Source organism: Eptatretus burgeri, chromosome 3 (assembly GCF_056783735.1).
Source record: "Eptatretus burgeri isolate ZD-2024b chromosome 3, Ebu_testis_v1, whole genome shotgun sequence".
NCBI classification, from domain to species: Eukaryota; Metazoa; Chordata; class Myxini; order Myxiniformes; family Myxinidae; genus Eptatretus; species Eptatretus burgeri.
Genome location: NC_140963.1, coordinates 8,657,265 through 8,682,025, shown reverse-complemented (window position 1 = coordinate 8,682,025; position 24,761 = coordinate 8,657,265). Strand labels below are relative to the sequence as shown.

At 42.8% G+C, this 24,761-nt stretch overlaps 1 protein-coding gene across 4 annotated transcripts in view; it reads left to right on the top strand.

Annotated features, from left to right (window-relative positions):
- The window catches only part of LOC147029374 (triple functional domain protein-like), a 497,357-nt gene that overhangs the window by 388,935 nt on the left and 83,661 nt on the right, over positions 1-24,761 (top strand). For all 4 annotated transcript variants that reach the window (XM_085872379.1, XM_085872381.1, XM_085872378.1 and 1 more), the window contains 10 exons: positions 3,484-3,632; positions 3,810-3,876; positions 8,447-8,550; positions 8,647-8,716; positions 9,237-9,326; positions 14,359-14,451; positions 14,913-14,963; positions 15,266-15,343; positions 15,988-16,179; positions 20,814-20,994. In XM_085872379.1, the coding sequence (XP_085728505.1) occupies positions 3,484-3,632; positions 3,810-3,876; positions 8,447-8,550; positions 8,647-8,716; positions 9,237-9,326; positions 14,359-14,451; positions 14,913-14,963; positions 15,266-15,343; positions 15,988-16,179; positions 20,814-20,994 (1,075 nt within the window). The remainder of the gene's footprint in view (positions 1-3,483; positions 3,633-3,809; positions 3,877-8,446; positions 8,551-8,646; positions 8,717-9,236; positions 9,327-14,358; positions 14,452-14,912; positions 14,964-15,265; positions 15,344-15,987; positions 16,180-20,813; positions 20,995-24,761) is intronic.

Here is a 24,761-nt window from a genome sequence, read left to right as displayed (position 1 = left end):
ATAGCTTCAAGAAGATGGTGTGACTGGGTCAATTCGACAGGTATAGGTTGTGCAAGGTAGAAACAGAAAGCAAGAAGCACTTCCTATTGGGATTTTAAAAACTCAGTCAAAACAACTGTACACACAAAGGCACAATAAGGTATGTAGAGTATTCCACCGCCACATTTGCAAAAACTTCAAAATCCCTGTTCCAGAAAACTCATGGAAACATGAAACAAAAGCAGTCACTGGAAACAAGGAAGGAACACTCACGTTTGACGTCATGATCCCATCGAGCATGACCATAGAAAACAAAGCATTGCGACCGGATATAGTACTGAGATACAAAAAAGTAAAGAATACATTGCTAATTGAGGTGTCACTACCCAGCAAATTTGGCCTTCACTCAGAAATCAAGAAAATTACCAAATACTACGACCTGAAGAATGAAGTGAGAAGATCCTGGAATCTAAAGAATGCCAAAATCAGTGATCATTGGAGCAACGGGAATGATGAAGAACCTCACAGAGATCTTAATAATGATCCCTGGGAATATTATTACAAACTAACAAGAGTTCGAAGCTGTCTGAGACTCGGTGTCGATCCTGAAGAGAGCCTTCGGAACAAAACTTTGAGAACCAGAAAACTTCACAACTTGGTCCATGAATCGTGATCCTCCTTTCCTGAAACGGAGGTGGATACTTTGATACCCGGGAGGACCCTGTTCCACCTTCTGAAACCCGTATGTGGAGATAACGATGAAGGATACACAGACGCACATCATGGTACTCTTTTGACGTGTTTTAGACGATTGTAAGTTTTTGAATTTGTTATCCCATCTGCCGTGTAGTGGGAGGTGTGTGTGCGTGCGTGCGTCCGTCCGTCCGTCCGTCGAAAACTGTTTTTCCATTTGAGGTTTATTTTTTTTTCCATCAAATTTTCAGTGAACCCTTATTATGAGAATATGGAGAAGATGAATTAATAGAATTGGGCCAAAATGTCAAAGGGAAAGTCACAGTGAATACAAATATCCCTTATTCGCTCGTCCGCTGCTGGGCAGTGCAAGACAGTCAGGTTTTGTATTCGCTTCCATGTTTCTTTATTTGCCATTTGAGTTTCCGTCATTAAATTCTCAACAAACTTTTACAATGCAAAAAATGAAGAAAATAATTAATAAAATGTTTTACACTCAAAATATAAAAAGTCTGCTTGTGCTTGTCTGTTTAAAAACTCTGCAGTGACTGAGGTGCCAAACATATCTCATCTCCTTTTTCATTTTTCCGCCCATGTTCAACACATGTAATATATTTGCAGCTGCCATTTGTTTTGCTCTTAGTTTAATCGGCATATCTGATGTTTCACGACGTGGCACTTGACGGCTGACTCGGTTGAAACGCTGGGGTGGCGAAGTCCTTATTAACCTCCCGGAATGTGTCTGTCATGTACGACGCGTGTGTCCGGTTGACAATTCCATTTTGTCAAAGCAGTAGAGATGTCCGATGTGTAGTTGCAGATTCACACGCACGGTGCAAGTTGTATTCCATGCTTTGCATTGATGGCTACATCCGTACGTTCGTGTGACTGATGTACTGAAAGCACGATGTACTAAGCATTTCTGTGTTTGCCATATTGGGGAGATGGTGGTAAACTATAGAAACATCATGTTTACCGAATTGCATCCTGCCTGAGCAACATGGACTTTGTGTGTCAATTTCTGTACTGTCATCAACCCGAGATTGACACGTCATGCAAGCCTTTTAAAACGTACTCTGAAGTGTTGGTTTCTTAATGCCACAAGTTATTCTGGGTCTGTATCCACGAAGGATGGACCACTCATTCTCTCCTATGCACAATCATGTTTTTAAAATTTATTTATTTATTTGATCACATCACTTTTGGCATGTAGAGGGTTGTACAGTTTAACCTACAATCTTGCAGCACACCCTGCTGGAGGTTTTCATGATTGTTCATCAAAATTTACAACTGAGCGCACTTGTCATTATCCACTTATTGTTGAAAATTTCGTGATTGTTGAAGTTTTGTGAGGGGATAATGAACATTATATACATGGAGAGGAAAGGAGGAAAGAGGTTAATTGCAGCTGTGCCACTTGGTCGGGGAGGGCAGGAATTTGTGATTTGTTCCTGGTGTTGGATATAGCTTACCGACGCTTCATGAAGGACATCATGGGATCTTTAACATCAACCAACACAATGTGATGCTGTTGGGCGTGACGAACGCGTCAAGCTTGAGCAAGGTGTGAGGCAGGGGTGGCAGCCCAGAGGAGAGAGAGCAGTATTCCATCAAGCTACGGATGAAGGCTTTGTAGGTGAATAGGACTTAAGGTATGCTAAGAATCCCAGGAAAAAAAATACCATTCCTTTCCTACAGTAATTCCCTGCAGACTACAGTTCTAACTGCAGCATTTTTGCCTGGGGAAGGACTCTGTATGATGGAGTATGCCCAGTCGGCAACTGGCTTTAGAGGCCAACTTTGAAATGTGGTCTGCCATGAAAGATCATGGTTGATCATGATACCCAGGAGTTTGAATGACTGAAACTTCCTCAAGAGGATTAAGAAAGTAGATGCGGGGTTTGCCAGGGGGTCATTTTGGAGAGAGATCGTTCAGAGTGTAAGATTTGTCCGGATTGAAACACATATTCCAAGTGTTTGACCAGCTTGTAATTTTTTCAAGGTCTGAAGAGTGGAAAGAGGATGCAACCGTCCTGTCTGAAGGATAAGGGATATCACTGTAGAGAGTGAAGTCGTCTTATTTCATGTGCAGCACAAGACTGTGGGGTGGCATCATTGGCTGAGGGCACAGCTGTGTCGCTGATGCCCTTTGCTGGTTAGTGTAGGAATTTGTATTTTGTTCATGATGCCGGCAATAGCTCGCCAACTTTTTGTGAAGGACACATTGGGATCGTTAATGTCCACCAAAGAATGCTGACAGATGGGACACTCATTTAACGTCTATCCAAGAGACGACACGCACATTGATGAATCACCCGGCCTGTGAAACATCAGGATGACAGTTTATAGCTGGGTCGGGATGCTAACCCAGCTCGGGTAGACAGTTTGGAAGCGAGAGTGCATACCTCTTGGCCATCCTGTCAGCCCAGAGGGTGGAGTCATCAGACAAGACATGAGAGGAAAAAGGAAAGTGAGTTAAGTAGTGATAGACGTGAGGATATAAGAGGATATGGGGGTGTACATGGGGGAAGGGAAGAAGTAAAATATGCCACCATTTTCATACTTTTTTTTCATTCTACCATTTGATGGCCCAAAAATCAGCAAAATTATGATACAAATAACCGATTGTGTTTGCCTGCTACCAAAAGCCCCAAGCATTGCCAACTGCAATTAATTGTGGGTAATGTAGAAATTGTAAAACCCTCTATTTGCATAGTTTACACGTGTATGTTTTGCTGCCTTCTTTCAACATAACATGCATCATCATGTATTCCCCTGTATATTTTATCCTGCTGCTTATGGCTTTTCTAGGCCTTGGACGAGCGGCCGACATCATTGCCCGTCGGAGAGAGCAGCAGCCCCACTGTAACATCGTCAGACGGTTCTGCCCTCGCTCCATCTTCTGCGTCGCCTGTTGATGAGAATGATGAAAGAAGAATGAGTGCCCTTAAACGACGACAGTAAGTCTCAGCGAGACGAGGAGATGCAGCAGAGAGTGCTACGTCGTGCTGTTCGAGCAGCAACACGACATGTTTTGTTTTGGGATTACTGTGTTGTCTAAATGTTGTTGGTTTTAAATTGTGTTGTTATAATTTGCTGCATTTTAAACTGAAGGCTGGTGCAACCTTTGCTTGCAGTTATGTACTGCAGGAGCTTGTTGAGACAGAGAGAGACTATGTCCGTGATCTGGGCCTTGTTGTTGAGGTGAGTCATCACTGTCCGATTTTCCACTTAAAAGCATGCTTCAAACTTAATTTGTAAATGCGAAGTATGCTTTGACCCATCTTCGTTGACATATATTCCAAACATTTTCATGTTGAATGCTATTCCAAGGAAGTTGAAAAATAGAGAAAAAAAAATTGAATAAAGATACCTCTCAAATTGGTAGGCCAATGTGTGGCAGTACCTTGTTACATCCCCTGTCTTGAGATTAAATGACATATGTAAGATCTTCATATTTTCCCTTGATGAGGGGTGAGGTCCAACAACACCAAGCTTTTGCCTTTCCACGACCACAATACTCCTCCACTTCCCCTTGTCCTCGGCCATCTCTTTCCAATTACCCCCACGTTATTGATATCCCTCCTCACAATCCTCCCATCTCAAATGCCGTTTACCTCACTTCCTCCTACCTTGCTCCCTCAACATATCCGATTTCTCCCCGTCAAGTTCATCTGCACACCAATCTCCTCCCTCAGTTCATCCATCCTCCTATCCACCCTCTTCACTCTCGCGATCCTCCTGACCCAGTTGTTCTCGCAGACCTGCAGCCTCTGTTGTTGTCTCTCTGTCAGTGTCACCGTTTTGAGGCCGTTAAGGTTGGCCGGTGCCACACAAGCAATTTAAGATGGGTTGAATTAATGTGAGAATGGGGTAGATTATGGATTCTGGTAGAGTTGACAAGTAGACTGATAGCTTAATTTGATGAAGTGTGGATTCAATACAGACATGAGGTGGCCAGACATCTCGCTGTGCATAAAATTCCTTTGATGCGGTGATGTCCTGTACATTGCACATCACAAGGAAAAATTCTTTCTTTTCATAATAAGCACACACTTCCGATTCCTTTCTGTAATGCCTCATCCCATCTGATCGTGAACATCCTCCAGCAGTATGGCCTGTTCTCACAGGTCAACCGGCAGAGATTACAATCTGTCCTCTCTCAAAAGGAATGGGCTTCCATCTCGACAGCACCTGATATTGATCCTGTGTGGGATACTTTCACAAAAGTTGACTCTCTCTCATGCTCCGGTAAATCCAATCCCAACTGCAGGTTTCCTATTTATCCTGTCGGCCCCGGTACGCTGAATCCCGTGGAGAGGCAGTCTCGGTGCTCATCTATAGTGTTACGAAATTCACAGAACACCATTCAGGTATCCCAGAGATCAGTTATGTCGATAAGTGTGTGTTCAGATTAGATTTCCCCATCGAGGTCTAAAGGAAATTATTCGTGTAACCGGGCTGTGATCTTTGAGTCAGCCATTATTCTTTTGCTCTCTTTATTTTGGAACAAACACAACCACCTTCTCCACAACCACCTTCTCCATAACTACATCTCAACAACCACGCCATCCCAACTACAGCGCCAGCCACAACAACCACAACCAACTTCTCCAAAACCGCCGACATCTCCACAGAGAACGGCCTCCCCAACGAATAACATCTCTGCCACTCAAAGCGATGGTGACTCGGTAAACAGAAATGACGGTTGGAAAACAGCAACTCAACTCAACTCCCGCCCAGATATCCATGGTAAACAGAAATGACGGTTGGAAAACAGCAACTCAACTCAACTCCCTCCCTGATATCCACGGTAAACAGAAATGACGGTTGGAACTCAACTCCCGCCCCGAAAGGACGGTTGGGGGCGTGTCCCCCAGAGAAAAGTCGCCCCCCCCCGCCGCATGCCGGGAAGGGCGGGGGGGAAAAAAAACCGCGCGTTCGCTCAAGAGAGAGGAAAAACGGGGACGTCAGGTTCAGGTCGAGTTGGCAGCTTGGAAAGCTGCAGGCTGACAGAGAACGGAGGCTGACTGAGACCGGGAACGGGTGGAGTCCCACAGAGCTGCGGGCAGAGCCACCGAGGGTCGCCAAACCAGGGCCCAGCGAGTCACCACGAAGGTGACAGGTAACCAGCCCGGCCTCTCGGAGCTTTTGCGATCTCCACGGCTTCGTGAACAATAAAGACCCACGAGGTCCAGTTCTGCCCTTGCCTTTCCTGGGGTTTCTTTGTATGAGCGTTGTGGCACCATGTCCTTAAGTAGAACTGTTAAGTGCATGTAAATAAATAATAGAACGGTTGTAGTTCTTTTGTCATGCTTGTATTACCTGCGTTGCTTTTGTTGACTGCATAATTGCATGCGTGTTTGCCTTACATAATTGCATAAGTGCTTTGTGAATAAATGTCCTTGTGTGAATGTTCACCTGTTCGTTGCATCCTTTCCCTGAATTGAGCTGCCGTATTGCATTGGGGATATTCCCTGGCTTTTAAATAGCCTATAAAGTAATCAGATCCACCGGGGCTTGGCGATATACACCGCTTGGCAAATCACAAACGGAGTGAGCTACGTAGCGGCTCGTTTCCAAGCAGGTCCCGTCGAGGTGTAAATCCCCGGCATTTCTGTCTGCGCGCATACTTAGGTAAATCGACAATTCAGCGATCGGACCCTGTCGCGCGCGGACATAATAGTTGACTGATTTTCGGTGTGATTAAAGACACACCCGTGGCTGGATTTCGGCGTTGATCCGAAAGCTGCGACTAGGTTTGCCACGTCCGGTGGGCGCGTGGCCGCGATTAGCTAAATGCGGTCGCTCGCACGCCGGAGTGGCGGAAAACTACAACAATATTAATGACCTCTCCGATGTTCTGGAAAACCTTCTCCTCCTTTTTGCAGACAACTACACATTGTGTCGCACTATACCCCATCCCACTGCTCGGCAGACTGCAACTGCCTCACACTTTGCTGATTTGGAATTGATTAGCTGCCAATCTAATAAATAGAACATGTCCTTCAATCCTGGAAAATCACACCCTGTCACTCTGGACAGATCATCAAACCAACCCACTTGTCTGTTTCCATGGTCAGCCACTGGAGGAGGTTCCGTCTCTTGAATTGCAAGGCCTCATCATCAGCCATGACCTCTCCTAGTCAAACAATGTAGCAAAGCTGACCTATTTTTCTCCTTGGAAAATCAGACCCAGTCACAGTCGACAAGGCCGTTGTCCATAGATCAATGGAATACTGCTCTCCTCTATGGACTGGTGCCCCAGCATCACGCCTGTTTCTCCTCGAATGTGTGGTGTAACAACACTATCGGAATCTCTCACGACGAGGCCGAAGCACATGGTTTGGTGGCTTTCACATTGCAAGCGACAAAGGTCTCTCTTTTTTTTCTACCGCCTCTTCTTCAGTCTTGCTCCCTCATTCCTGTCAGTCATCTGACCCTTGTCAGCAACTCCATAATGCACCTATTCTTCCAGTAACCCTCTTCTGTTTGCACTTCAAAAATCCAGCCTAACTGCCCACCTCAACTCCTTTGTTCTTCGCTTCTCCCATCTATGGAACCGCCTTCCAGAAGTCGTTCTTTCCCACTCTTTCCTCCATGGCTTCAAGCAGGCAGTGCACCACCACCTCCTGCCATCCCCAATCGTGACCCTTGAGCTTTATTACCCCCATTAATCCTGTGCAATGCAATCCTCTTACTTGTTGATATTGGTGCCCTGTACTTTTTCTGTTCTCTTTTTTTCTCTTTCTCTCTCCCTCTCCCTCTCCCTCTCCCTCTCCCTCTCCCTCTCCCGCTCGTTTATCCCTTTGCTCGTTGTGCTCAATTGTTGCCCCGTTACACACCAATGTCAATTCAACATTGCTCTTCCATGACCTTTGCTGTTAAAAAAAATTAATAAAGGCATTGCCTACTATTTCTCTGAAAATATTGATCAAAAATATAATGCCCATCATTCAAACATGATCTTTCTGACTGCTCACAAGTGTTCCTGTACATTTCAAAATGACCCTTCCCCTACATGTTCTTCTGTTGTTGTTTTGGTCTCTGTGATCATATGGGTGGAACGACTGTGGATCTTTTTTTTCTCCCCCTGAATCTGACTTTAATATTTCACCTAAAATACCGTTGTTTGTTATTATTTTATCAACAACCTGGACGGATGCATCATTGATAAACAAAAATAACAACCTGGATTTTTCAGTTGCTTTCCACATGATAGCCTCACCTTTAACTTCACCTGCTTTTCCAAAGCAGGTAGCTGTATTTGTCCTTTTTCTTTCCTGATTTTTATTTTGGTTCATATCCAGGTACGAGGTAACTTTTTCTTCTTTTTCTGGGCTAGTAGGAAAGCCTGGAGGTACACGCACTTACGTCTGAGCTTCGAGCCTGAGTTTTCATCTCGGCTCAGCTATAAATTGTCATCCTGGTGTTTCCCATGCAGGGTGATTTGGTAACGGGTGTGCCGTCCCTCGGATGGAAGTGAAGGTGAGCTATCGCCAGCACCCTGAACAAATTACAAAATTCCTGCTCCAACATACAGGCCCAATGTATCGGAGGCACTGTCATGCGCCCGCAAGAAGCAATTCTAACTCACAGCCACATGCTGCATATGGACAGAAAACGACGACGACTTCCTTTTCGAGCAGTTTTCTTCCCACAGAGGGATTTATTTTTTTTCATCCTTTGGGCTGTTACTCACAGAATGCCAAATGGGGTTTTGTGCGATAGACATGATTACCGGCTGTGATGTCTTTATGAATGCTTTCTCCAGGGCTACATTGCAGTCATGAAAGAGGACCTGGTGCCTGATGACATGAAAGGGAAGGAAAAGATCATCTTTGGAAACATTCATCAGATTTATGATTGGCACAAAGAGTAGGTTCTGTGTGGTTCTCAAGGTGCTTTATAAAGTAGATTATCCACCGGCCGGTGCCTTCGCACATACTAATAATATCTGTGTGCTCATCCCAGCTGTTTTTTGGCCGAGATTGAAAGATGTCAGGAGGAGCCCGATCTTCTTCCATCACTCTTCATTAAATATGTAAGAACAAACATCTACTTTCTTCAGCTGAACAGCTTTCCTCACCTTTGGCACCAGGTTGAGATTGCAGCCTTGCGATTCTGATACAGATGGCCTTTTTTGGCTGAATAGGGGATCTAAATGAGGTGGATTGTGTTTAGAGCAATTCTACCATTCACGATACGTTTGAATGCTTGGCGTGAACCAAAATTATCTGATTTATTCGAATTACTTATTGATTTGTCATAAGACATTACATAGTCCTTGAAAATGTGATATCCTATGAGCCATTGAAGACTTGTCTTGTTGTTTTACACTCAAACACATGCAGATCCAACTCAGATCTTACCTTCAGTTCTGTTGTAAAACAATGATCATTAAACACGTTTGTGGCATCACCTTTCACTAATCTCATGTAAGTGCCACTGTCTTGTCTCCAGCAGTGATTTCTAAACTAGTTTGGGACTTGTTGTTGGAGACATGGCATAAATGGTTTGTGTTTCTTGCTGTGTACTAATCCTGGCTATGTTTGCCTTTTCAGGAACGCCGGCTGCACATGTACATCGTGTACTGTCAGAACAAGCCCAAATCTGAGCATGTTGTTTCTGACTACATCGATACCTACTTTGAGGTTGTCCAAGCCAGATCTCTTGTCTCAGAGTTGTTTAAACGACTTCTTCATTTGCTTGTTCTTTCTTTACCTTCTTAATATAGCTACCTGGGCTCATGGAAGAGCTCACGCACATGGTACCACATACATTTCTTGATAAATCCTTCAAAGAGCAAACTGTAGGTCCATTACTGCTACCTCAGTTGTTGGGGTTGGAGAATTGTAGCTGCGACACCACTGGTCCACCATGGCATATATTGGAAATATAGCTTCATCTCATTCGCAAGGCTATTATAACACACTATGATGACTGGACCTACGAGATACACAAAGCAGGCTAGACTAAAGTACAATGTCTTCAGAAAGTATTCACACCCCGAGACCTTTGTCGCATTTTGTTATTTCAGCCAGAAGTTGAAATGGATTCAATTTAAAATTCTTGTCACTGTCATTATGGGGTATTTTGTGTCCATCAAAGTGAAAACACGTTTTTCGAAATTTTACAAATTATTTAAAAATGAAAAGCTGAAATGTCTTGTGTCAATAAGTATTCAACCACCTGAATCAATACTTTGTAGAAGCGCCTTTGGCAGCGAATACAGCTTCGAGTCTTCTTGGGAATGTCTGTATCAGCTTTGCACATGTGGATTTGGGGATTTTCTCCCATTCTTCCTTGCAGATTTGCTCAAGCTCTGTAAAATTGGATGGGGAGCATCGGTGAACAGCAATTTTCAAGTATTTCCACAGATTCTCAAGTGGGATTCAAGTTTTTACTTCGGCTGGGCCTCTCAAGGACTTTCGCTTTCTTGTTCTGAAGCCATTCCAGTGTTTGGCTGTATGCTTGGGGTCGTTGTCCTGTTTAAACATAAATGTTCGCCGCAATCCAAGATCTTTTGCACTCTGAAGCAGGTTCTCCTCAAGGATTTACCTGAATTTGGCTCCATTCATTATTCCCTCTATCCTTACAAGTCTCCAAGTCCCTGCAGCTGAAAAGCATCTCCATAGCATGATGCTGCCACAACCATGCTTCAGACCACAGAATCTTTCCCTCATGTTCTCACAGTCTTTCTGTTCTCAGAGCCTTTTTTTTCAAACTCCAAGCATGCTGTCATGTGCATTTTTCTCAGGAGTGGCTTCCTTCTGGCAACTCTCCCAAAAAGCCTCGATTTGTGAAGTGCTGCAGAGCTTGTTGTCCTTCCAGCAGGTTCTCCCATCTCAGCCAAGGAACTCTGTAGTTCTGTCAGAGTGGTCATTGGGTTCTTGGTCACCTCCATGACCAAGGTCCCTCTTGCCCAGTTGCTCAGTTTTGGTCGTTCCATATTATTTCCATTTCCTAATGATGGAGCTCACTGTGCTCCTGGAAACTTTCAACACTTTAGAAATCGTTCTACACCCTTCCCTAAATTGATTCCTACTCACAATTGTATCTCGGTGTTCTACGGACAGTTCCTTTGACTCCATGGTAGAATTTGTGCTCTGACATGTGCTGTCAACTGTGGGACTTCATATAGAAAGGTGTGTTTCTTTCTAAATCATGTCAAGTAAATTAAATTGGCCACAGGTGGACTCCAATCAATTTGTGGAGACATCTCAAGGATGATCAAAGGCAATTGAATGCACCTGAGCTCAATTTGGAGTGTCATAGCAAAGGGTTTGAACACTTATTGACTCAAAACATTTCAACGTTTAATTTTTGATGAACTTGTAAACATTTCGAAAAACATCTTTTTCACTTTGTCATTGTGGGCTATCTTGTGTAGAATCGTGACAAAAAATTAAATTTTCTCCATTTTACAATCGGGCTGTAACACAACAAAATGTGACAAAAGTCGAGGGGTGCGAATACTTTCCGAAGGCATTGTATGATCTGAAGAGGGAAGGCAGTGAAGTTTGACTTTTCATCAAAATGTGTATGTCACAAAACTTGTATCATTGTGTTAAAAATGTAAAATAATTAATAATTATCTTGGAAGTTCAGGGAGCACGATTCCCCATGCAGTATTATTATTTCGAATGCAGCCTGTGGCGACTAGTGCATCATTGCTGGGAGCACGGCTGTGCCCCTCACAAAGTGCCCCTATTTCCAGTAAACTTGTACTCTTTTTACCGACCTCGGAAGGATGATAGGTTGAGTCAACCCACCTGGTTCGAACTGAAGACCCTAAGATCTTCAGCCAGCCACCTTAACCGTTGAGCCAACACCAAGGGTGTGTTCAGTTACCACGTTTCTTGTAAAGTGCTCACCAAGTGGCATTGGCACTCGAGGAAGCATTCCATTCAAAACCGTTGATATGGAACAAAACCCTCTTTCTAAGTGCTAGCTCGCTGCTTGGTAACTGAACACACCCCAGGCCTACCCCACACAGTGTTCAAGTATAATATGTAAATTTTAATAAAATAATGATTTCAAAGATTGTTGAAAAAAAAAATCCAGAAGTTTAGCGCTACTGAAGCCATCTTGTTAGCTCACCCTTCAGGCCCAGTCACACCTTGACGTTTTTAGCCAGCTTATGCCGATTTTTGAAAAATTTGTCTAAAACACTGGCACACGTCGAATACGTTATGGCTAGGTTTTGGAAACATTGAGAGCACGCTGAAAAACACTGTCATACGTCGTAGTACGCTGGCTTTCATCGTTGTACTTTTCGGTTGTCCTCAAATTTTAGCATGCTTGAAATTTTACGACGTATGCCAGCGTATGACTCACATGTTCCACATAATGCTGGCCATAAGTTGTAGGCACGTTACGCGATCGTTGACACACGTCGACACACGTTACTTGTACGTTACTCATAAGTCGAAACACGTCAAGGTAATGGTTAGCGTCAGTGTTCCAGACTCCCTGGTTTTTTTTTTTTTGGTTTTTTTTCTTCGGTATGACGGTGATGTTGACACTTCGATTTCTAGTGCGGTTATGATTTAAATCGTTGAGCGGCAGCCTATTAATTATATTATATTATAACCGCACTATAAATCGAAGTGTCAACATCACCATCATACCGAAGAAAAGAAAAAAAAATCAAAAAAAAAACCAGGAAGTCTGGAACACTGGCGCTAACCATTACCTCGACGTGTTTTGACTTATGAGTAACTTACAAGTAACTTTTGTCGACGTGTGTCAACGATCGCATATCGTGCGTACAACTTATTCGCATCGCATGCGGAACGTGTGAGGCATACGGCAAGTATGTCGTAAAAATTTTTAACACGTTTAAAATTTCAAGACGTACTCCACTTACTACGACGTATGATAGCGTACTTTAGCGTTCTATTCACGTATACCAAACTTACCCATACCGTATTCGACGTGCGCCAGCGTTTTAGACGCATTTTTCAGAGGTCAGCATACGCTGGCAAGATCGCCAAGGTGTGACTGCGATGTTGACCCTTCCATTTCTCCGGCGGTTATGATTTTAATCATTGTGCAGCAGCCTTTTAATAGGCTACGCCACGTGATCGTCGGCGATACGTGCAGCGCGCTATTCCTAAGTTAGACTATCGTTGGGCATAGGTTGTGAACGCCGACAACAGGCTAACCATTCGTTGGTATAAGTTATCTATAAGACAACGAAACGTTCTGTGTCCGTTACTAATATGTTATGCATACGACCAACTCATTATGAATACGTCCGAATCTTTAAAAAAAGACATCAAAAGTTCAGCGTAAGCCAGTGTTTTACATACATTTTGATACGTTGCCATTGCTGGCTAAAACGTCAAGGTGTGACTGGGCCTTTATACACTGTAATAACACGATGTTGAGTCGCAGCTTGGGAGATGGAGGCTTTAGTGATCACCATTGAACACAGCGTAAATAGCCAGATCGGCAGAGTCTTTTTCACCCCGACCCTCTCAAATGCCACGCCTTTTATGCTACATATATATATATATATATATATATATATATATATATATATATATATATATATATATATATATATATATATATATATATATATCTACATGGTTTTCGAAGTATTAAGAAGGTGATTAGTGTTCTGCAGTTTTCCAGTGTATAATTAAATTTAATTAATGGTGTATAAATTAATTAATTCTGGATTTTAGCACTGTTTTCCCCAGTGTCCATTTCATCACCCTTCCTGACATGTTACATTCGTTATCCATGCATGCCGTTTATGTCCATTATGATGTCCTTAAAAACAGTAGGTTTCCTGTTTGTAATGATTTTCTATTTTGTTTGTTTGCCAGGCAGGCAGACAGAGTAAAAAATATGATGTCACTCCTCTCTGCGCATGTGCGATCTGGACGAATCCAGAGCCAAAATACGGTTAAACAGCAAATTTGTCTTCTGATTAATGTTCCGATTCGTGTTCAAGATATAATATTTGATTTAAATAAGCTGGTAGTCTGGGAGTCAAACAAAAGTGAAAATCATTCCAAACAGGAAACTTACTGTTTTTAAGGACGTCATAAAGGACACAAACAATATTAATGAAGAAGTAATGCAGCGTGTTATATATGGTGGTGTAAACGATGATCACCAGCGGTAAAGTTCCGACACAAATTTTTACGACCATTTAAAATCTCTTTTATTGCAATTGAATTATATACTTAAACACTTGTTGTTGTTGTTGTCGTCCTCCTCTTCCCTTTATATGGGGTGAGGTCGACGGCACCAAGCTTCTGCCCTGCCTTGAACACGATATTCCTCCACCTCCCTCTGTCCTCAGCCAACTCTCTCCACTCTCCAACCACCCCCAACCTCACGGCTATCCCTCCTCACACAATCCTCCCATCTCAACCATGGTCTACCTCTTTTCCTCTTCCTCTTCTTGCTTCCTCAACCTATCTGCTCTCTTTGCCATTCGCTCTCTTTCCCCATCTGCACTAAGTGTACAGCCGATCTCAGAAAGATTAAAGAGGAGGATACAAAATTCCACTATTTCAGCATTCTTAATGTGTACATAGCTTCATGTTGGGTTCACTGGACCTTCAGATAGATTTGCATCCAAACAAAAGGTCTTTCATTGTTCAGTACCTTGCTTATATATTCACATTGCTCACCACCAAATGTTGATTACACTGCCTGCAGGACCTGAAGGTACGACTCGGTCACCGTTTACAGCTCACAGATCTGCTCATAAAACCTGTACAAAGGATCATGAAGTACCAGCTACTATTAAAGGTTTGCTTTCACCTCTGGCAATCATTCACCACCAACACAGCTTCTTCATCACACCCTTCCCAGACTACTTCATTGCAGGTGTCCATTTGACTAGCATAGTTGTAACAGTCTGCAGTCCTGTGTTGGGAAGAGCTTCTGTATTGTGGTGGGCGATTCACTTGAGAACTTGTAGGAGGTGTTTCTATTAGCCCGTGGTTGGAGTTCTTTTAAACTGCCAGTGGTTGTAACTTTTATTTCAGTCCATTTGTATTTATTTTGTGTGTTTTCATGTCTATAAATAACCAACAACAATGCCACATACACTTACAGAAAAACATCTTTCAATTAATGAGATATTTTGCAATTATAATTGTTCCCCTGTGTTTAACTTTTGAGCTTTAACATTGGCAGCTTGTAAAATAACTAAATTTGTTACAAAATGTTGTGCTTCCTTATTAGAATTTTGAAACCTTATCCAACAGGACTATTTGAAGCATTCCAAGAAAGGTGGACTGGACACAGCTGAAATAGAGGTAAGTTATTTGTTTAACAATGCTGGTTATGGATTTGTACAGCTTTATGTTTCATCATACCGTGTTGTTATACTCGATGGATTTGTACAACACTAACTAACAGTGTTGTAAGGAGATGAAGATGTGGGTTGATGCAGAAAGAGATGGAAAGAGAAAATGGTGGAATGGGCATCAAGCGATGAAGTTGCCATTTCGAGAGCTGAGACTTGGGGTGCTGGAATGATTCGTAGTGGCAAAGCACATGTGTTGATGCTGCTGTAAGTATCTGGAAAGTTTATTAGAAAATCCAACTGTCGTTCCAGAGAGCTGTGGAAGTGATGTGTCTCGTACCCAAGCAGTGCAATGACATGATGAATGTCGGACGGCTCCAAGGCTTCGAGGTCAGTGGCCTCCTCCACAAAGATGAGGTCCCACCTATCATGGAGCAAGTTTTTTGAGAGCAACAGAAATAAGCTTTGAAAATTTTGCGTTGCAGTAACTTGTGTTGGATTACGACTTGCTGGCTTGAATGCACCCCATATTGTTGGATCTTCAAAGCTAAACAGAATCAACTTCAGTTATTACCACTGCTGAGGATGTAGGGATGATGGGAAAATACCAGACTTGTCTCTGAGATGTCTGGTTGTGTATTTGTTCCCCCCCCCCCCCCGTGGAGTCAAATTCGACTAAAAGTCATCCTGATGGAATGGTAGCAGGATGTGCTGCATCTTTGCATCATCCTTCGGATGGCATTTCAGAATGTCTGCCTTTTCTATGCTGAACATTAAAATTCTCACGGTATCACTCGAATATTAGGCAATTGTATTCCAGTACCTTGGTCATGGTCAAATGTTTTGCTTGTAAATGAAGTTGGATGTGTAAGTTTATTATAAAGTTTGGGGGATGCGAAGTCAGATCAGGTTATTTAATGCAGTGTCAATGCGACAAAGACCTGATCAAGCAAATGATATCCTGTGTCTGTTTTCTTCCTCGTTATCTCCTTACATGTATATTTGATACCCTGTTTACCTGACATGCCATTTAGGGAAAAATCACAGCTCAGGGTAAGCTGCTGCTCCAAGACGTGTTCCAAGTGCTGGAAGCTGAGTCTGGATTGCTGTCACGGAGCAAGGAGCGCCGCATCTTCCTCTTCGAGCAGATTGTCATCTTCAGTGAGCCTCTCGACAAGAAGAGAGGGTTCTCCATGCCAGGATACCTCTTCAAGCAGAGCATTAAGGTGGGTGCTTTCATGTGATTGTTACAAAGAAATGTAAGATTAAATTGGAAGGGTTAGCTCCATTAAAAAAGGAGTTTCATTGTAAACTTTCAAAGGATTCATTATGTAATGGATTTATGGAATAGAGTCAGAAATGTTATGCACACACAAAATAGAACCAGACAAAGTAGAATGGCACTCAATGGAGCACATACCTCCACCAGGCTGAAAAGTTTACTTTTTGGATCCCATTGATAGGCTGGATCTGCATCCGGAACTGAACTAAAATCGAATCAGCTTGTTCTTGTCACCAACCAAACTCAACCATTAAGTTTTGTCAAAATCCGTTCACAACGTTTTGAAATATCGTGCTTTACATCGTTTTTTGGCCCCATCTCTCAATGGTGAAGAATCACTTCAATAATAATAAAAAATTTCGTATCCGGAACTGGATTTGGATCTTCACCAAAATCTAAACAATTCTTCCTTGTCATACACCCGACTTGTCCACTAAGTTTCGTCCGAATCCGTCCACGACTTTTTGAGATATCCTGCTCACAGACAAACAAACAAATGAACAAGCCGGTAGGCGACGAGGGATCCGCGAGGATCGAAGCGCTGGATACGATGCTTTTCATTCTGACCGATCCACCGACGAAGATTCATTGCCAAGACGTATTGGTTCACATACAATTGTTCCTCTGCCTGGCAAGATTTTTCCTGTTGCGTATTTTGCCAACTGGCACTCCTCACAGGACGACCATTTGAAAAATAAAACCTAAATCAAAAATCGGCTCAAGTAAAATTTTCTAAATATCTCGAAGTGTTTAATTCTGAAGTCTTGTTTCTCCACATTCAAAACTGTAGGACAAGTATTGAAAATAGTGAACGTAGGTCGAGAAAAATTATGTTTTCGAATTTTGCGTATTTCAGCCCCGACAGCCTTGGTGATCGAATCTGGAAAAATGCTGCGGTTCAATTCTGTAGTAGTTATTAAACTCTATCCATACACCGAATTTGACCGTTCCGCCGTCGACGGTTTCCGAGGTCAAGGTCATTTAACATATTCCCTGGTTCACCACCTTTCCGCTTTCGGAGGGCTGCCATTCGGAAACTATGAGAGATAGAGGAACGTTATGCTGTCGCGATAACTAGATGGGGATGCAAGGAATAGGCAGGAGTTGGTCCGGTCGCTCTACCTATCATTGAAGCCGCGCTATGTCAGTTACCATTTGGGTTCTTAAAACGCGGTTTTTCGGCCGCTGCATAGCAACGGGTGGTTGCTTAGCAACGAAACTCAAACATGCACACTCCCAGCCCATATGGCACCTGTTTGCCAAGTTTCATCGAAATTGGTTTGCTGGTTTGTGCTGTGGAGCCTCGCGTTGCAGACACACACACACACACACACACACACACACACACACACACACACACACACACGGAAAACCCGACAATAACGGATATCTAGCGAATCCCAACAAGCCGGTAGGCGGCGATGGGTCGCCGAGCATGGAAACTGCAAGATATAGAACAAAATGGATGTCATATAGCAGGTAGGGAATCACCTTAAGATTATGCATATCAAATCTCATCCAGTTCCATCTCCTGATAACTACCCGGTATCCATTTGAATGAAAAGTACCGAAAATGCGGTTTGAAATCGAAAATCCCCAAAGTTCAATGGGGTGCTGTGGGTGAACAAAGATCTAAATCGAAAATCCCGCTCGATCGTTTGTGCACAATGTATTCCAGACGATTAGTGTGAACTTTCATGACCATCCGACCATAACCCTAGGAGGAGGAGGAGCATTTGGCGCGAAGGCACCTCCAGCTCTCGCATATTATCGATTTTTGCACTGATTGATCTTTGACCCCTGACCGAAGCGAAATCGGTCAATATGTCCTGAGGCAAAGTTGTAGTATTCATTGAGTACCATGAACCTCCAAAGTTTCATTCGTATCGATGCACTCACCTGGTCGCTAGGGGGCCTTCAATTTTCGCCAATTTTTGCGCATACCCTAATTGTAGGGGGCGCTGCGGGTAAAGTATTCCATATATCACAAAAACCGTAATATATTTAATAGAGGATCATCTGTAAATCATTTGTGCCAAATTTCATAACCCTACGTGGGATAATGGCTTTCGGAATTGATTTCGCGTGAACGGTACCGATTTTGAAGGTTTTTCGGTTGTTGCAAGGGAACCAAAGCGTCCCGAGCAACCATCACAATTTCCAAAGCACGAGGTCATAAGATGTACCTACCACCCGAGTTTGGTCAAAATCCGCCCCCGTTTACTACCAATTATGCTGATGACAAATGAACAAACATCCAAACAAACAGACAGAATTACTGACAATAAGGGTCACCTATTTTGGCGACCCAAAATCACTCATGGAGTAACAACTTGGTGAAACAGAACGGCACTCAGTAGAGAACATACCTCTGCCAGGCTGAATAGTTTACAATATATATGCCAATGATTGGTCGGATCTGATTCCGGACCTTAACCAAAATCGAATCGGCTTGTTCTTGTCACCTGACAAACTCTTCCACCTCGTTTTGTCACAAGTCATCCACAACTTTTAGAGATAACATGCTTTACATAACCTTTGGCCGCATCTCTCAATGGTGAAGATCACCTGAAAAATTCTCGAATCCGGATCTTCAATAAAATCAAATCTATTGGTTCTTGTCACACACCCAACCTCTCCAACAAGTTTCATCCGAATCCGTCCTCAACTTTTTGAGATATCATGCAATATCATTTTTCGCCCCATCTCACAATGGTGACGAATCAGTTAAAAATTAAATAATTCTCGTATCCAGATCTGGATTTGGATCTTCACCAAAATTGAATCAATTCTTCCTCGTGGCACTCCAAACCTGTCCACCAAGTTTTGTGTGAATCCATTCTTCACCTTTTGAGATATTGCGCTATATATTGTTCTTAGCTCGATCTCTCAATGGTGAAGAATCACTTTAAAAAAATTCTCAGATCCAGATCTGGGTTCGGATCTTCACCAAAATTAAACATTCCCGTCCTTGGCTGGTCACCTACACAAACAAAAGAAATTCAAAACGATTGCTTGTCATCGATATACTTACAAAATCTAAGGATTTCGTAAGTAACAAACAAGCAGTCATAGACTGGTACTTACGAAATCGTCGACTTGACCTCTGACCTTATCTAATAAAAGCTGTCTCTGGAGAAGGTAGCGACGCAAACCAGAAGTTTCTACGATTCTGTACCAAACCATCAAAAATCGAATGTTTGACCTCACTGTGACCTTGACCTTTGACCGATTTTGACCAAAATCTAATCAGCGCTAGCCATCACCCTCCTGAATCACGTGGTGTAATTTGACATCGGTAGCTTCTTCCGTTCTCGAGTTATTGTGCCGACAAACAAACACACAAACACAAACACACACACAAACACATACACAAACAGAGGATGGAAGTCATCAATATACTTACGAAATCTTTAGATTTCGTAAGTAACAAACGGGTGAAAACGTAACCTCCGTCCCCCTTCATCGGTGGCGGAGGTAATAAAACGGTTTGAAGGTGAAGAAGGGCAAGGTCGAAGAGCTTTCAGTACCAGCCAGGACAATTGTAAAATAATTCCCTTGTCATCGTTTATGTCCATGAGACATGACCTGGAGAAGACAACTTCCTGTAAAAATTTGATTGCGAATTAATTATTATTTTCAGAAGTTATCCTTGCATACTCTACACAAGGTATATTTACCTCCACCACCTAAGGTGGATGGAGGTTATGTTTTCACCCATCTGTCTGTCTGTTTGTCTGTGAGCAAGATATCTCGCAAAGTGGTGGACAGGTTGGGTTTGTGACAAGGACGAATTGATTCGATTTTGGCAAAGATCCGAATCCAGATACTACAATTTTTTTAGTGATTCTTCACCATTGAGTGATTGGGCTAAACCAATATATAACACGATATCTCAAAAATGTTATGCACTGATTCAGACGAAACATCGTGGACAAGTCGGGTGTGTGATAAGAAGGAATTAATTCGATGTTGGCGAATATCTGGATTTGGATCTGAGTAATTTTTTAAAACTTTTTACGTGATTCTTCACCATTGAGTGATGAGGCCAAAAACAGTGTTTAGCAAGATTATTTCAAAAAGCTGTGGATGGGTTATGACAAAACACGGTGGATCAATTGGTTAGGTGACAAGAACAAGCCGATTAGATTCTTTGGTTGAGGTCCTGATGCAGATCCGGCCGTATCCTTGGGATACCAAACGTAAACTGTTCAGCTTCGCGGAGGTATGCGCTCCACCGAGTGCCGTTCTAGTTTTTTCTTGCAGTGACTAATGGGCTTGCATTTTACAGAAACGCAGAACATGGATGTTGTGGAATAATGGACAAAATCGATGTAGGACTTGTACAATACCAGGGTCGGATTGGTGTTCAAACTGTATCAATAATTTTATTGTCATTTTAAAAAACACTTTCATTTTTAAATAAAAGAACGAAACCAAGCTTTTCAAGAGCAAAAGTATTTATCTTGCAGTTGAGTAATATTTTCATGATATTCATGCATACTCGAGCTTTATTGGTTTTACATGAGCGAGCATCACCGATATCGAATGAGCTTTCACCGAGGAACATGGCTGCAGGTCAGTTGCATGGGCATGGAGGAGAGCGTGGATGGTGACCCCTGTAAGTTGGTGCTGACATCACGCAGCACTGACAATGCTCCCGAGCGCGTCGTGTTACAGGCAGCCTGCTCTGAGACGAGGCAGGCCTGGGCACATGCTGTTGGACAGATCCTGGAAAACCAGAGAAACTTCCTGAATGGTAGGTTGTGATACCCAGCCATGATTTACATATACCCTTTGCAGAGACTTGTATTAATGGTAAAAAAAAAATGGTATTCACTGGTCCACAAATATGTAGGTTTTTTTTTCTTCCATGGACTTTGGAAACTGGTTTTGGCTAATTTTAGGATGCTGAATCCAAATCTGAGCTCAGATTTGCTCTATCACATCAAGTTTTTGTGTTATCTGTATGCTCCATATTCATGGATTTTTACAAAAGTTGACCATCCAGTCTGGCAATCTTGGTGAGGGCAAAGCAGCAAAGGCTTGATTATTCCAAGTACCTGTAGCTGTAAACAGCCGCTATGGTAAACAGCCTGCCATGAGCAAAGTGGAGTTATTGTCTGATTCTCTTAAAAGAATCAACGTATGCATCAGTAGTTTACGTCTATGATGTATTTGTGATTTGCAGCTGTGAAGACTACCTAATCTGCTGTTAAGACTCTACCTAATCTCGCGAGTTGCGAGCATTAGTGTATTACGTGATTGTCAGTGTGCGGGCACAGCTGACTCAGTGGGGTTGTTTATACCGGTACCTGGTACCTTACACTTTAAGCTAGCTATGTCTACACCTTCAAAGAGAAGAAAGTGCTGCAACGACCCAGATATCTTCTGCTATATCTGTGGATGCTTCACTTTAGCACCTCAAAGACGCAACATCACTACATTCGTCAAGAGGGTGTACCGTGCCTACTTTAAAGTACCGCTTGGAGAACAGGACAAAAACTGGGCCCTTCATAAAAAATGCACGACTTGTGTCGAAAGTCTGAGATCATGGTCTCAAGTAAAGAATGCTAAGCTCAAGTTTGGTGTGCCGATGGTTTGGAGAGAACCAAAAAACCACCTAGATGACTGCTACTTCTGCCTTGTAAATGTCAAAGGATTCAAGAAGAAAAACAAGCAAAACATGAAATACCCGAGCATACCCTCTGCTATACGGCCAGTTCCTCATTGTGACGAAATACCTGTACCTGTTTTTACCGAGCTCACAGAGATTGATGAGGAAGCACTTACTTCATCCACATCTTTATTGGATGATGATGATGATGAAGAAGCAGATGCAGAGTACAAGCCATTGGATTCGTTTTTTTTATCAACCTTCTCTGTGTAGTCAGCCTGAATTGAATGATCTGATCCAAGATTTGAATTTGCCAAAACAATCTGCTGAGTTGTTGGCTTCCAGACTGCAAGAGAAAAACCCTCTCAAACCTGGCACAAGTGTCTCATTTTATCTCAACAGAGAGGCAGAACTGAGGAAGTACTTCCACTCTGATGGTCAACTTGTATACTGCAATGATGTTGAAGGGCTTCTTCTCGCGATGGGATTGCCTGCGTATCATTCAAGTGAGTGGAGACTCTTTATTGACAGTTCGAAAAGAAGTTTGAAATGTGTTTTACTTCACAATAGGAACATCTATGGATCCATCCCCATAGGACACTCAGTGACCCTGAAGGGGAAGTATGTAAACAGCAAGGTTGTACTTGAACGATTGAAGTACCACGATCATGAATGGTTGATCTGTGTGGATTTGAAAATGGTGAACTTCGTTTTGGGGCAACAAGGAGGTTACACCAAATACCCTTGTTTCCTATGCTACTGGGACAGTAGGGCTAAGGAGGAGCACTGGGTGCGAAAGGAATGGCCATCAAGGAATAGTTTGATACCTGGTGACAAGAACATCATTAATGAACCACTGGTTGATCGGAAAAATATCATCCTTCCACCATTGCACATCAAACTCGGTCTGATGAAGCAGTTTGTTAAAGCTCTTGATCACACTGGAGACTGCTTTGGCTACATATGTTCAAACTCTCCGAGTCTTAGCGACGAGAAGAAAAAAGCAGGGATATTGGACGGACCTCAGATCAGAACATTACTCAAGGACCCACACTTCATTACGACGATGACCGCTGTCGAAGCTCGAGCGTGGAATGCATTCACTAATGTGGTGCAGAATTTTCTTGGGAACAAGAAAGATGACAACTACTGAGAGATTGTGGAGGAGCTGCTCCTTAGTCTGCGAGCTCTGGAGTGCAGAATGAGCATCAAGGTGCACTACTTGCACAGTCACCTGAGCGAGTTTCCAGATAACCTTGGAGATGAAAGGGAGGAACAGGGTGAACGTTTCCATCAAGACATTAAAGTGATGGAAGAATGTTATCAAGGTCGTTGGGACTCAAATATGATGGCAGATTACTGCTGGAGTTTGATGAGGGATGTCCCAGATGCTGTACATAAGAGATTGTCCACAAAGACGAGGTTTACTATGTTGTAATACGATTACACCTGCGCCTTTGGATACTTACGCTTTCAAGTACCAGTACTTGTTTTGTTATATTCGCATATTTTTGCATTTATTGCTGCATTCTGAATGTCGTGAAAAGTCACAAAACTCAGAAAAATGCTTTGAGCTTGAGTGATGCCTTGTATCTAAGTGATGTACACCATGTTAAGGGGAACTTTTTCTGCCGATATATTTAACTTAGTTTAGTGAAATTTGTAAACTTTTCATACATTAAAAATATCGAGAAAATGTGTAAAAATATGTGCAAGCAAGCATGGATTATATGTTAATGTATGGTTAAATATTGTAATTGAAGTAGGTACCTTTCGTTGTAAACATTTTTGCATCTGTCGATCTTCTAATGCAACAGTGTTTTTTCAACTTCGAGTGTAAAATTGCTGTTTTCTCAAAAATATTGATTTTTCATAGTTCAAAAACCTGATGTGATAGGCAAAAACTAATGAGAGATTTGGATTCAGCACCCAAAAGTTAGCTCGAATCCGTTTAAAAACTCCATGCACGAGATATCTTGTTGACCAGTGAATTAATCAGGTATCTGCGGAACATCCGAACAATGGAAAATGTTATTCAAGTCGAATCTCCACTCCCCGCCGTCCCCATCCCCCCCCCCCCAACCCATTCTTCCAAACCCTGTCTTTAACCTTCCTCTTCCAAACTGAAAGCTTCAATCCCCTCCACACTTCAAGCCTTAAAACCCCCTCCCTGCTCCACCCCCACCAAAAATCCCCAACATCCCTCTCCTCCCCCCCCCACCTCCACCACAACACCTCAAACTTGACCCTGCCCCCGAAAGTCTCACCTCCCCTTGCCAACTCTGTCCCATCTTTGCACTCCCCCCCTCCAACCACCAACCCTCTGTCCTCCTTTCTCCCCTCCTCTCGCTCATAAAAGCAAAAGTGTATTCTTCCATCGATCATTAAATATTTTATATTGTCACCACAATCACCGAGTTTGAAGTTGTCTGACTTGGAACCTCCTCATCATTACTCGTCAATGAATGACTATCTCGGTATTCTGGTGTATTTTGTGTCAAGAAGACTCCAGATTGTGTTTGGGAAAGCGGGAGATAATGTTCCATGTCGCAGGCGGAACTTATCGCTCCCGGCATCGTGCAGCAGGGGCTGTATGGGACACAGTGCTGACGCTTTCACCACTCATGGTTTGGAGTCGCACAGTATCTGCTTTATAACCAAAACGTTCTCAGTCACAGGTGTATGGAAGCTTGCTTGCTATGTTGCCCTGATGATGCCCTAATGAGGGCGAAACCGGCCGGTAACTGCATTTTTCCATGCACTTGTGATAGTATCTATCTGAAATTCCATCTTGGTAATTAGTGCTGTGAGATGGCTTTTCCGGGAGCCTCGGACAGTACGTGTGTTATGGTGGTGACGTCACGACGTTTGTCTCAGGTCAGAAAACGACATTAATTATTATATTTAAA